The following is a 13,301-nucleotide window of genomic DNA, read 5'->3' on the forward strand; positions in this document are numbered from 1 at the left end:
TATGAAACAGTACAATTAAATCCTGGTAAGAGTCAACAAGCAAGTGCCGCAACAAAAAGCTATTTAATTACAAAGGCTAGATGTGAAAGTAATGTAAATGTGTTGTTTCTAAAAGGAGAAAAACCACATTCCATCTCTCATGGAAAAATTACCTTAAGTTTCTTGGCTCCTCAAGACACAGTGGCAGACTTCAGTATCTGCAGAAGACAGTTCAGCCTTTCTGAAAGCATGAGCACTCTGACCGGAACGCTTTCTAGACTATTTGATGGGCTAAACATTAACTAATCCTCACAACACTTTCACATTTACTTCACAGAGCTGTTATTTCCATTCTACTTAAAAGGAATTTATGCTGAGGGGTTAAGTGACTCAACCAAGGCCACAGAGGGAGTTGGGATTAGAAATCAGGGGGTACTCACTGGTCCCTTGTCATGTGTTCAGGCCATGTTTTTCTCCCCACTTTGGGGAGGCAAATTGTCATTTACCAGCAGAATAGAATTTAGGCTACATCTAAAATGCCATTCTGTCTCCTGAGAGCTATGGCTTTTAGAACTAGGGAGAGTGGGTGGGGATTATAAAACACCTTAACAACACATTTAATGGTGTTATAATTGTGATTACTAAGTAATCAACAAAGATCAAGAACTACCTACAATATCTGTGTCACATTTTCTGGTTTTCACTGCATCTAATCTTTAGGGCTGTCAGTTTCACTCTTGACAGAGTGAAGCTCTCCATCACCAAAGAGATACTGCTGCTTTTGCAGTATCAATGTGCTTTAGTCCTGAGCTGGAAGGGCCCACTTCTAAGGGCTTATCTACCCAGGGAGCTACTCTTGATTAACTCCACTTAGGCTAGTCTAAACTATGAAATTAGGTCAGTATAACTATGTTGCTCAGGGGTCTGAAAAATCCACCGCCCTGAGCGATATAGTTAAATTGACCTAACCCTGGTGTAGACAGCGCTAGATGGATGGGACAATTCTTCTGTCAACCTAGCTACTGCCTCTCAGGGAGGTGGATTACCTACGTCAACGTGAGAACCCTTCTCATTGGCATAGGTATTGTCTTCACTTAAGCACTACAACAACAGCACAGCTGTGTCACTGTAGTGGTCTATGTGTAGACAAGCCTGTATTCCAAAATAAGTGTACCTTATTCCAAATTAGATTAGTCCATATGATTAGACTAACTCAGCTAAGGGATGCTTATTCTGGAATAAGAGTGTTCCTGAACAAGGTTAATCAGAAACAGACAATAATCCACTTTAAATTCACACCCTACCTTATTCCGGATTTTCATCTGGAGAGAAACACTAAGGGTAAGAGGAAAAAGCTTAGTCCTTGGCCTTTATTGCTGAAATTGTCAACGGTAGTGGGTAGATGCCTGTCTATTGTGATCTGGACAAAGACAACTATACAGACAAAGCAGTAACAACTTTCAGTCCCTACTAACCCGGGTTGTAATTGAACCACTCACCTAGAAATAAAAGACTTCAGAGCCCATTATTTTCCAGGGGTGTCTGCAAATGAAGGACTAGCTAGAGTGGCATGGAAGATGAAGAAGTTAAGAGGGGTTTCTCTGTAACAACACATGGCAGCATTAAAGGCTGTGTTTTCCAAAACGGGGCTCAAGTTTAAGAAATTCAGGAAATGGTGTTATAGTTTATCACCAACCGCCCCAAACCATCATACAGTAAAAGCTGTGTTATTCGGCACTTTGCCAACCGCAAAGCTCTAGAAACCAGCATTTCTGATATCTCCATTAAAAGTCCGGTTGGCATGGGACTGGCAGGCTCCCTACCTAGCTCCACGTGGCTCCCCAGAAGTGGCAACATGTCCCTGCTGCTCCTAGGTGGAGGAACAGCCACGGGGGCTCCATGCATTGCCCCCATCCCACCACCACTGCTGGCTCTGCAGCTCTGGGAACTGCAGCCAATGGGAGCTGCGGGGACAGCACGCAGCGCCTCCTAGCCGCGCCTCCATTTGGGAGCAGCAGGGACATATCGCCGCTTGTGGGAAGCCGCCCGAGGTGAGCGCTGCCCGGATCCAGCACCCCAAAACCCCTCCTGCACCCCAACGCCCTGCCCTGAGCCCCCCCCTTGCACCCATACCCCCTTCCAGATTCCTCACCCTGCACCCTCTCCCACGCTCCAATCCCCAGCCCCCTCCCACACGCACACCCCCTCCCAGAGTCTGCGCTCTGCACCCCCTTCCGTGCCCCAACCCCCTCCTGCACCCAAACTCCCTCCCTCCTTTGGTAAGTATAACTCTTAGTTAACTGGAATTTTTGACTAACTGGCACCCCTCCCCAGATAAAGCTTTTCCTGTATTTTCATGCTCTTCTTTCTAAAGTACCTTCCAAAGAAGAAAATTCCAGCTTCATAGACCTGCTTGTATTTTGCTTAGAAAAGCAAACACACTACTTTGTTCTTTTAAATCACTTGGTACCATCTCTCCTCTCTTTCTTAAAGGAGAGGGCAATTTGGCCAACATCTGCATGTGTGTTGCAAACATAAGCTCATGAAGTTTTTCTGCACTAGGTTTTTCTTCCATTTCCCACCATTGTTGCTCCATTAGTGGTAGCAACAGTGACAGTGCAAGTTTAGACGAGGGTGAGACAACAGTGCACAGTTTACAAGAGTATTCAGAAGCTGGGAATGGACGACAAGGGATGGATCACTTCATGATTACCTGTTCTGTTCATTCCCTCTGAGGCACCTGGCATTGGCCACTGTTGGAAGCTAGGATACTGGGCTAGATAGACCTTTGGTCAGGGAAACTGAGTCCCACCCCCTCTGCATGCAAACCATTGGAAAAACAAGGAAAAATAAGAAAATCCCCCACTTCGTCACACCCTGTATCGCCGTTCTTATGTTCACATTGTTGACTACCCACTGCAGATCATTTTAGGTTTTGACAGGGTAGATAAAAATAGATTTTGGGGGGCAAAAAAATCAGATTTTATAATTTAGATAACAAAATATAACAATGGTTTTCTTTTTAAAAATGAATCTGTTTAAAATGAACCTAAATTTAATACAATATATGTTAAGGCCAAAACCTATAATCTCTTAAAACATTTATCTAAAAAAATATATGTTGAATCCATGAGCCCCTATTAATTTTAAGTTAAAGGCTGATTTTTTATATAAAGAAATTATCAGGGCAAAAACATCTAAATTTTGAGGTCAAATTTTACAAATATGGCACAACAGATCATGTGCTGTGTCAAGGGCTTGTTTAAATAAAAATAAATTTGACATGTTTTGTAATAATAAGCAATATGTCATTCACCCTTTTCTAAAAAGTTAAAAATGTAAAATCAATAAAAATCTGAAAATATCAAACTATATGACTGCTTAAATAACCTTCCTAGAGAGCAAAAACATGTACCAAATCTAGTGTAAAGACTCTACTTAGTTGTAAATCAGCATGTTTTAATCGTTATATCAAACAATGAGAATGCACCCTTCTTAAGAAAATAACCGAAGTACAAATGGAAAAGCTCCTTAACATTTATAAGTTAAATTGAGCCTTTCCACTTGGTGATTTAAATCAATCCACCCTAGGTTTTGAAGTTTATCTCTGTAAGCAAAAGGGCAAGAGACTCTTTAAAATTGAGGCTTAGGACTCCAATAGTTAGGGCCCTCCCAAATTCACAGTTCACTTTGTCAATTTCACGGCCACAGGATCTTAAAATGTTGAATTTCATGACTTCAGATATTTATATCTGAAATTTCATGGTGTTGTAACCCTGGGGGTCCCGACCCAAAAGCAGATAATGGGGGGGATCCCAAAGCTGTTGTAGGGGGGGCTGCAGGATTGCCATACTTACTTCTGTGCTGCCTTGAGAGCCCAGCTCTGAAGGCAGCAGCTGTGGAGTTTACTATAATTTAGAACCCCCTTGTGCAATTAAACTTCAAATCTGTCAGAAAAAGTCTACCTCCACTCTCAAAATCAGCAAAAATAAAAGGAGTACTTGTGGCACCTTAGAGACTAACAAATTTATTTGAGCATAAGCTTTCGTGAGCTACAGCTCACTTCATCGGATGCATTCCTAAATTCAGTGCCTTGCATAATGACAGGTTTCAGAGTAGCAACTGAGTTAGTCTATATTCGCAAAAAGAAAAGGAGGACTTGTGGCACCTTAGAGACTAACACATTTATTTGAGCATAAGCTTTCATGAGCTACAGCTCACTGCATGCTGAAGCTCACGAAAGCTTATGCTCAAATAAATGTGTTAGTCTCTAAGGTGCCACAAGTCCTCCTTTTCTTTTTGCGAATACAGACTAACACGGCTGCTACTCTGAAACCTCTCAAAATTAGGTTAGATCTGAGGCTATATTCCTTTGTTTGGAGATCTGAGAGAGGGGCCCAAACTCAAGAATGAAAACTCAGTTGGAACTACCTATGGAGTGGCTACTGCACAGAACGCAAAAAGAACCAAGGATCTGAAGTCTCACCGGGCTACTTTTGGCACGTTTTGTCCTGCTTCAAAGTGAAAGCAATGAGATGTGATCCTCTTGGGTGTTTCCACACATAGTTAAAAAAAACAAACAAGGATGCAACATCTCCATGTCCTGTAGAGAGGGTGGGGGAAACGCTGCATGAGTGGACTTTAAGGAGGAAAGGGTGGAACAAGTTTCAGAAACAGTCATACCCTTTATGTATGCAGAGAGAAGCCAGTAATTGAGAAATATGCCAGAGGGTAAATAGCAACATGTGCCACTCTGGAATGTGGATAGCCCCCTAACAACCGTGCCAAGTCTTTAAGTGGTTTTAGTTGTACTGTGGGGAGGGATGGAGCGCACTCTCCGCGTCCAAGAAACCATTTTAAATATCCAACTACTATGCTCATTCTGCCTGAGGAAGGCTGTACTCTGCTTCCTCTGGAGCCTGACAATGCTGCTCCTAGGGTGCCTGCGGGTGTTTTTTGGAGAGAGAACCAAGATACCCTTACATCCTTGAGGAGAGGGTTGCTGAATTCAGGACCAGAGTTTACATCCTCCTGTGGCACAGCAGTAAGATCATGAGATAAAGCAATTGTCATTTGAAACAGAGGGAACAGTTACTGGTCTAAACCAGTGTTTGCTAAATTAGTCAAAGACTAGAAAATCTTAAAATCCACACTACTGGACAGTCAAAGGTTTAATGGCCATCACTTGTCCCAAAGGCAGTGCCTGTCTACACTGCCACTTTACAGTGCTGCAACTTTCTTGCTCAGGGGTGTGCAAAAACACCCCCTTGAGCGCTGCAAGTTTCAGAGCTGTAAAGTGGCAGTGTAGACAGTGCTGATAGCTACTCCCCTCATGGGGGTGGTTTTATTACAGCGCGGCAGCACGTTAACGTTGCTAGTGAAGAAATACCTTGGACTTTTTTTTTGGTAAAGTGGCAGCAACAGCAGGAGCACTGGTATAGACAGCATTTTTACTGCTTTGTTAATGCTGCTTAGAACAGCTCTAGATGACATTGTGACAAAGATGTTAGTGCCCTGTCTACACTAGAGCTTCTACCATTGCTACCACTCTGGGAGATTTCCCAAAGTAGTTTAGTGCAGACAAATCCATAAATGATGGGCAAGAGGAAGAGAAGAAGGTGGAAAGATTATAAAGCCTGTGCAGTAAATGCTAAACAAAGGATACATAGGTCAACAGATCACAAAGGCTTGAGTGATTGTTTGGAATGTAAACTAAAGGCCTTTTTAAAAAGTTAACTTGCATAAAGTCTCCCCACTGTATTTTCCACTACATGCATCCAATGAAGTGAGCTGTAGCTCACGAAAGCTTATGCTCAAATAAATGTGTTAGTCTCTCAGGTCCCACAAGTCCTCCTGTTCTTTTTGCGGATACAGACTAACATTGACTGCTACTCTGAAACCAGGCTATAGAGAGGTGTTTGCTTTGGCCTATTATTAGGAGACCCAACCCCATTCCTGTAAAAGGAGAAAGGCACTCAGTAACACCCCACCCAGTGATACTGCAAGAATTAGTGTCTGTGAAGTGCTCCGAAGATGCAAGGTGGAGATGTGTGTAAGTGCTAAGTATCTGTCCCTTTGTCTCCCAGGGGTAGCTACCTGCCACAACCCCATTGTTATTACTACTAGCCTCCATCACCAGGTTTAGCAATGGCATTCAGAGCTCCTTCCAGCTCCTGTCAACACCATTTCTGGTTCAGCTCGAGCTAGTAAAGAGAAGAGACCAGGACTTCAGAGGCGATGGATGTTAAACAGCAGTGACAAACACCCTCACACCCTGGTAAACAGAGACAGGACTAGCGAATCTTTGCCTTGGCTTCCCAGAGGTGGAGCCGCTTCCTAAAACAAGCCCGATGATAATTTACACTCCCACAGCACCGGGCCTCCTCCTGCAGGGTCCCAAAGCACCCTGAGGAGCGGTCTCTGCACACAGCCAGGCTACTCCCCCCACCCGGGACCCCAGTTTCGGCAGAGCAGCGCGGGGGGGGGGCGTGGGAAGCACCCCGCCGAGCGTCGCCCGATCGCCTGCCCTCAGCACCAGACCCCTGGGCATCCCCAGCAAGGGCCCCACAAGCGAAGTGTTCGCAAACCCCAGCCCCGGTTACAGAGGCGAGCCCCCACCCCGCCCCTGCACCCCCGGCCCAAGAAAGGGGGGGAGGGAAGGGGGCGGAGAGTCACATCTTCCCCCCCAGGCTCCGGGAGCAGAGCCACGCGGTAGTGGACGAGCCAGCTCCCGCTCAGCGACCCCCCCCCCCCCCGCCACAGGGGCCTCAGCCCCCAGCGCCCCCCAGGTCTCCACACAGCGGGTCCCTCCTCCCTTCCCCCGCCCCTTTGGGAGGTTACAGGCCCGCCCCTCCCCCGCTTCCCCTCAGGCGTGCGCCCCCCCTTACCCGCGATGCCGGCGCTGCTGCTGCTGCTGCCCCCAGACTCGGGGCCGGCCGACGCCATCTTGGAGCTTCTCCCTGCTCCACTGGCCGCCGGCAGCTCCTCCCTCCCCCCGGGGGCCCCTCACTTGGTGCCGCCCGCCCCGCTCTGCCCGCGGTTCAGGACCGCACCATTCGGGCTTAGACAGGGTGGGTTGCTCCCCCCGACTTGGACTCGCCCGGCTGGCTCCGGACCGAACCACTCAGCGCGGATGGGAGGGGACGGTGAGGAGATGCCGGGCTTCGGCCACCGCCTGTTTTTGCTAAACTCGGGGAGCTGGGCGCCCCTTGGGCTGGCTACAGCGCATGCGCACGGAGGGAGGGGGCGGCTGAAGCCATAGTGGAGGCCGCCATGGGTCACATGACAGTGGAGGAGGGCACAAAAACAATGATAACCCCTTTCCAGTTGGATGTCAAGGGGTGGGCCTGGCACATCATGGTGATACTGGAATGTTGCCATGGTAACATAACATGGCTTGTCATGACTTCATTTGTGTTGCCAGGATGCTTCAACCTCACTCCGTTGCCAGGGCGTCTTATGTCCTGATCTCATTGTCACATCATGTGTCGCACCCCACGTCCTGACCTCATCGGGTCATAGCACCAGGTGTCCTGACCTCATTGTGGCACCTCACATCTTGACCTCCCCGCGTCGCCACAACATATCATGTCCCTCCTTCTCCAGATCATCCCAGCCGCATACATCCTGACCTTATCCCGCTGTCATTGAGTGATGTGCTGACCTCACTGCATCAACATATCGTGCCATGACCTCACCACCACATTGCCATGATGTCACGTTGCCTTGGCGTGTTACGTCCTGACCTCGTCGCGTCACTAGCTGAGTTGAGAGATCTGGGATTTGCAGTTTATAAGAATGAATTTTCTACTTGGTAAGAGTCTAATCTTATTTCATAGTGGAAGATACTAAATTTCCATGCCTGATGTATAATTTTTGGACCAAATTGTATGTTAAGTCAAGTTCATCAACAACAGTTTAATGGTGTATTGCTGTCATTGGCCCTCCAAGTACAGCAAGTCAAAAGGAGGAGATTTCATATATTGTACTGCTTTAGATACAGAGTTCACCAAGAGCAATCAGAGACTCAGTAACCCCAACCAGTTTAAAACAAAGGGAGTAAATACCATTTCACCTAAAACACTTCCTCTATTACATCCTCATCTACCACATTGCCATGGGAGGTCAAATCATCACATCACATCTAAACCTCTCCATGCTGCTGCGTCATGTCGTGTCCTGGCGCTATCGCTTTGCGACGTGTCACCAAGTCATGTGCTGACCTCGCTAAGATTTTGTCATGGGTATTTTTAGTAAAAGTCATGGACAGGATGCGGGCAGTAAACAATAAATCATGGAAGTCCCAGCCCTGTAGCGCGGAACTGGAGCTGAAGCTCCGGGGTGCATGGCTGACAGCCGGAGCCCCGCCACGCACGGGGCTGAAGCTGAAGCCAAAAAAGTCACAGAGATCTGTTAATGTCACAGAATCCATGACATCTGTGACCAAGTCAAATCCTTGGAATTGCAGCACCATTTTGCCATGAGAAACGTAACCATGTTGCATCCGAAGGCAAGCACTTAGCACATCTTGGCACCACAACAGTACAGCATGGACCTTTGGCTGATGCTGTCATGTGCTGGCAAGAAACTACATCATGTTGCATTGCTCGGCAATGGCCCTTTGTCACATCAGGATATTCTGATACTTAATCGTGGTCTTTTGGATGACATCATATTGCATCACTGGCCAGTCTGACATGTTGTCATGCCAAGACAAGAGTGTTTATGCAGGGTATCATGCCATCTGCCTGACCACACTAGCTTGTCACAATACTACATGACAGCCCCTGTGGGAAAGCGCTGCCATGTTGCAACACAGCAAGACGTAATGTTTGCAACACTAACTGCTTGTGTTTTAACGCAAAGTTGTCACATTATGGCAAGTCATCATGCCACGATGCCATGTTAGTGTATTTTGGCCCAGTTGCATCATGGACCACAGCCAGGGGATGGCCTCTAGAGTTCAATGTGGTTATGTTGCATTGTGGCCTGTCATCTTGCCGTGCAATTCTGGCATGTCACCTTTTGATGCAAAGTTCTTCTTGGTGCATCATGCTGTCCCAATGCCTTGATGGTGTCTTGGTGCAATGTCAAGATCCTCAGGCTGTAGCGTCATCTTGCAATGCCAGGTGAAAGCACGCTGCAATGTCCAGATAGCACTGAAAATCTCTTGACTCAAAAGTAAGGGGGTCCTCCTGAGTAAATCTGGATGATCAGATCTGCCTTCCCAAATCCTCACTGCAGTTTCACTTGATTATGAGATTCTTCTTCACTTCCTGTCATGTAGCATTGCCGTGAGCTGTTAAACAGCTGCTGCATTCCACCCCAGAGCTGATTGCATTTCAATGATGAAGGCAATAATTCAAGATTGCAAAGAATTTGGGGATGAACAATGCCTTGTAGGTGCAATAGATTATACAACACTATCTTTGATAGAGAGGCATGCCTTAGTTATCTGAGCACAGAAGTAGCGAACTCCTGAGTTCTAGTTTCAGCTGTGACATTGATTCCATCTCTGGCCTTGGGCAAGTCACTTAACCTCTCTGCCTTATTCTCACTTCTTGTAAAGTGTGGATAATAACACATGTTAGGGGGCTTATTCCTTCACCCACTTACTTCCCTGGTCCTTCTCGCATGAACAGAGAGCAACAATACCCGAAGTCCAAAGGTGCAAACAATTCCATGTTTATTGGGGTGAACTTCCAGCAAGCATGAATCCAGTTTCCTTCTTAGTGTCCCCCCTTCCCAGCTCTGACACCACAGAGCCTTACACCTGTGTCCCTGTTCCCATTCCTGCCCTTAGCCAAACATGATTTCAATTTCCTTACCAAAAAGAAAAGGAGTACTTGTGGCACCTTAGAGACTAACCAATTTATTTGAGCATAAGCTGTAGCTCACGAAAGCTTATGCTCAAATAAATTGGTTAGTCTCTAAGGTGCCACAAGTATTCCTTTTCTTTTTGCGAATACAGACTAACATGGCTGTTACTCTGAAATTTCCTTACTCCCATTCCCTGTTCCCACTGCCCCCTTTAGCAAAACATGATTCCAATTTCCTTACCCCCATTCCCTGTTCCCATCTCCCCCACTCACACACCCACCCCCCCACTTCCTGATTGACTGCAGACTATCTAGTAAAACTTGCAAAAAGAAAAGGAGTATTTGTGGCACCTTAGAGACTAACCAATTTATTTGAGCATAAGCTTTAAATTGGTTAGTCTCTAAGGTGCCACAAGTACTCCTTTTCTTTTTGCGAATACAGACTAACACGGCTGTTACTCTGAAACCTAGTAAAACTTGAGTTCTGCTTAGCTATACCTTAACCAATCATTTTCCTGAAATTTAACTAACCAATCCTAGCATATTGTAACATGATTATGTAACCAATTATGTCCCACTGCCATAATTAGTTTACACCCAGCAAAATTAATTATACAGCAGACAGGAACAATCACAGAACCAGACAGAGATTATACAGACAACAATAGCAAAGTGGGAACTATAATGACAAAACAATACAGAAGTGAGGATTTCACATCCCAGCTATTGAGAAGTGAGTTCTTGCCAGACAGGATGCTATCAAACTAAGTTTCCTTTTACATTTTCTAGGCACTTCCCTTTCTCTGGAGGTGATCGGCATTATCAGGACATGATTGTATTCTTAACAGCCCAATAGCACCTTATTTCAGTGTGACTAGTTTGGAATATAAGGATGTGACCATTGGCTTCCCAGCTTATGGCTGCCTCTGCTGCTTAGCCAAAGGCCTTAGCCTAAGAACAGGCCTCAGACTGTCACAGTAAGAGAAGGACCTTACACTGGCAGACAGTGATTTTGATTCTTTCTTTTATACCTCTATAACTAGCCAAGTGATAAGAATACACCTAAATTCTTCGAGTACAGGCCTTTACCGACAGGCCTGAATATCTATATCCTAACAACACATTATTATCCCTAACCCCTATACAGCATGGGCAGGAGGGAATTGTTAATTAATGGACATTCATGAAGTGCTATGGAGGTCAGAAATGCCATGCATTATTTGTAACTGAGTCAGTGTGATAAGGGAAACCCCATGTTCACATGGATAAGACCCTCTGCTGTGAAAACAGAATGGGACTTTTGCAGCTGCTAGGAGAGTCCTTGTTTTGAAAGCTCCCTGTCAAATTAAGCACTGCTTTATTTTAACTGGTGACTCAGATAGGCTACCAGCCTTGAAACAAAGCATTGCATTACACCCCTGTCCTTTCCAATCTGTCAGCTCGGCTAACCGATCCTATCATTTCCCACATCAGGGTAATAATAGGTCTGTTTGGGATGACCCTGTGGGCAGGCATTAGAAAGCTTCTGCCACCTACAGGCAAAACATGAGAGCTGGCTGTCAGGGCTCCACATCACAGAAGAAATGACAGCTGCTGTGGGCATTTCAGACAGATCCAATCTTCTCATCTTTAGCAACAATCACCAAAGAAAAGATAGCTTGGCCCAATGAATTAAGGAGCATTTCTACTAATTTTGATTCCATAAGAAGACTGCTTAAATGCGACGTAACAAGAATATAGTCAAACTGTCGACAGGCCAGTCCTTTAACAGGTGACAATGAATAAACCATGGGGCAATTGTAATTATTTTACATGTCAAGTGATATTTCTATATTACAAAATCCAGACTCCGGGATGTTTTTTTGGTTGTTTCTTTCCACTTCTTCAACACTAATTTAAACCTGGTAATTCTCAGCTCATAGTAATTATGAGAAAATCAAATTCCATCTGCTGCCCTGAGGCAAATCAGGAGAAAACTCCCAACTTGGACTACAATCTGCATCCTGCAGGCAGCTGTATGCAGACAGGCTCCTGCGCCCTCAGGGAGCCCTTTGTCTTCAAGAGGCCCTGTGTAGGGGGCTTGCAGGCCCCACACTGTCCTGATTGACGGCTGTTATTTTTAAGTCGAGTTCATTTCCTCTTGTGAGCTGGTCATTCTAGCTGCCCTGTTCACAGGTGGTGATACCAGTTTCCCATTGTTGCTTTGCCTGTGATAGCAGGTCTGTCTTGGAGGAGACTTCGCAAAGAATAAGAATTGTACTTTGACTTTACATGGACCAAGTACTGTGCAGACATTACTTAATTCACCCTGGTTCATCCCCCGGGGAGGTGGAGCCTTACCATTATTCCCACGTCGCCCATGTGAGTTCTAGTCCCATCTCTACCACAGACTTGTGGTGTAACTTTGGGGAAGTCATGTCCCCTGCTCTGTGCCTCAGTTTCCCTATCTGTAAAATGCGGGCAATAATAACTACCCGACATCGGGGCTGTCAGGGTTAATTTGAGATAATAAAATAATAGGAATTTGGGGCTAGAAGGGACCTTAAGAGGCCATCTAATCCATCGCCCCCACCGTCTGCTGAGGCAGAGTTAGGTATACCTACACCACCCTGAGAGGTGTTTGTCTAACCTATTCTTAAAAACCTCCAATGACGGGGATTCCACAACCTCCCTTGGAAGCTAATTCCAGTGCTTAACTATCCTTAGAGTTTGAAAGTTTCCTGATATCTAACCTGAATCTCTCTTATGCAAACTAAAAGGATTATTTCTTGTCCTATTCTCAGGGACATGGAGAACGGAGAACAATCCTTGGGTGGAAGGTGCTATAGACATGCTAATGATCCTGTTTATCTGACCTGGATTTCCAGGTAGGCTTCTGTCTCCAGGCCTAGTGACCACCAAACGTACCTAAGTAATGAACTCCTTCTAATGAGGCGAACTCTCACTGCTACAACTGCACAGTGAACCACTCAATTTCCTGTTTTTGTCAGAGCATGTTTCATCCCATGGACTCTTGCTCTTAATCATGTTAGTATTAAAAGGACACTGAAATTCTTTCCTGGTTTTTATTGTCTTCTTTAGATAGCCAAATATTGACTTGTGAAATTCAAGAGGGGTCAGGATTTCACTGTTTCTGGAAACTGACTCATTCCCATGGTGTCAAGCCTGACCTCCTTTAGAAAATTACACCTTGCACCAGTTATTTACCCATGAAAAGTCCCCTGATAATGCTATGTCTAAAACCCTCTCCCAGATGCAGTTAGCCATTCTTCAGTCCTTTCTTGAAATATAATTCTCCCAGACATGGGAGCGGGCAACAGGAGGGCCAAAGAGCCATTGCCCCATACTTTTTAAACAGGGGGGCCATGCTGCCCACTGTTGAGAACCTGAACTTGGCAGCAGGGGTACATTGCGAGCAGTGGGCGGGGTCCTTCTTACTTCTTCAGGGGTCCTTTTTACTGCCCCGCTTTGACCTCTGATCAGAACTGGATTGCATAAAGTCAG

General features: G+C 45.7%; 1 protein-coding gene and 1 long non-coding RNA gene across 3 annotated transcripts in view; one reads left to right on the forward strand and one right to left on the reverse strand.

Moving 5' to 3' along the window:
• LOC140902798 (putative PIP5K1A and PSMD4-like protein) overlaps positions 1 to 7,177 on the reverse strand; it is a 73,965-nt gene extending 66,788 nt beyond the window's left edge. Inside the window, 1 exon segment of the mRNA XM_073323268.1 lies at positions 6,867 to 7,177. Coding sequence (XP_073179369.1) covers positions 6,867 to 6,924 — 58 coding nt within the window. The 5' untranslated portion in view covers positions 6,925 to 7,177.
• On the forward strand, positions 1,936 to 12,851 carry LOC140902799 (uncharacterized). Of its 2 annotated transcripts, none has more exons than XR_012156114.1 (3): positions 1,936 to 2,030; positions 7,585 to 7,792; positions 12,581 to 12,851. It is a non-coding gene; the product is annotated as an uncharacterized lncRNA (long non-coding RNA). The 2 variants fall into 2 exon arrangements; XR_012156115.1 differs by lacking the exon at positions 1,936 to 2,030 and adding an exon at positions 6,864 to 7,124.
• The last annotated feature ends 450 nt before the right edge of the window (positions 12,852 to 13,301 follow it).

The sequence above is a fragment of the Lepidochelys kempii genome, chromosome 24 (assembly GCF_965140265.1).
Source record: "Lepidochelys kempii isolate rLepKem1 chromosome 24, rLepKem1.hap2, whole genome shotgun sequence".
Taxonomy (NCBI): domain Eukaryota; kingdom Metazoa; phylum Chordata; order Testudines; family Cheloniidae; genus Lepidochelys; species Lepidochelys kempii.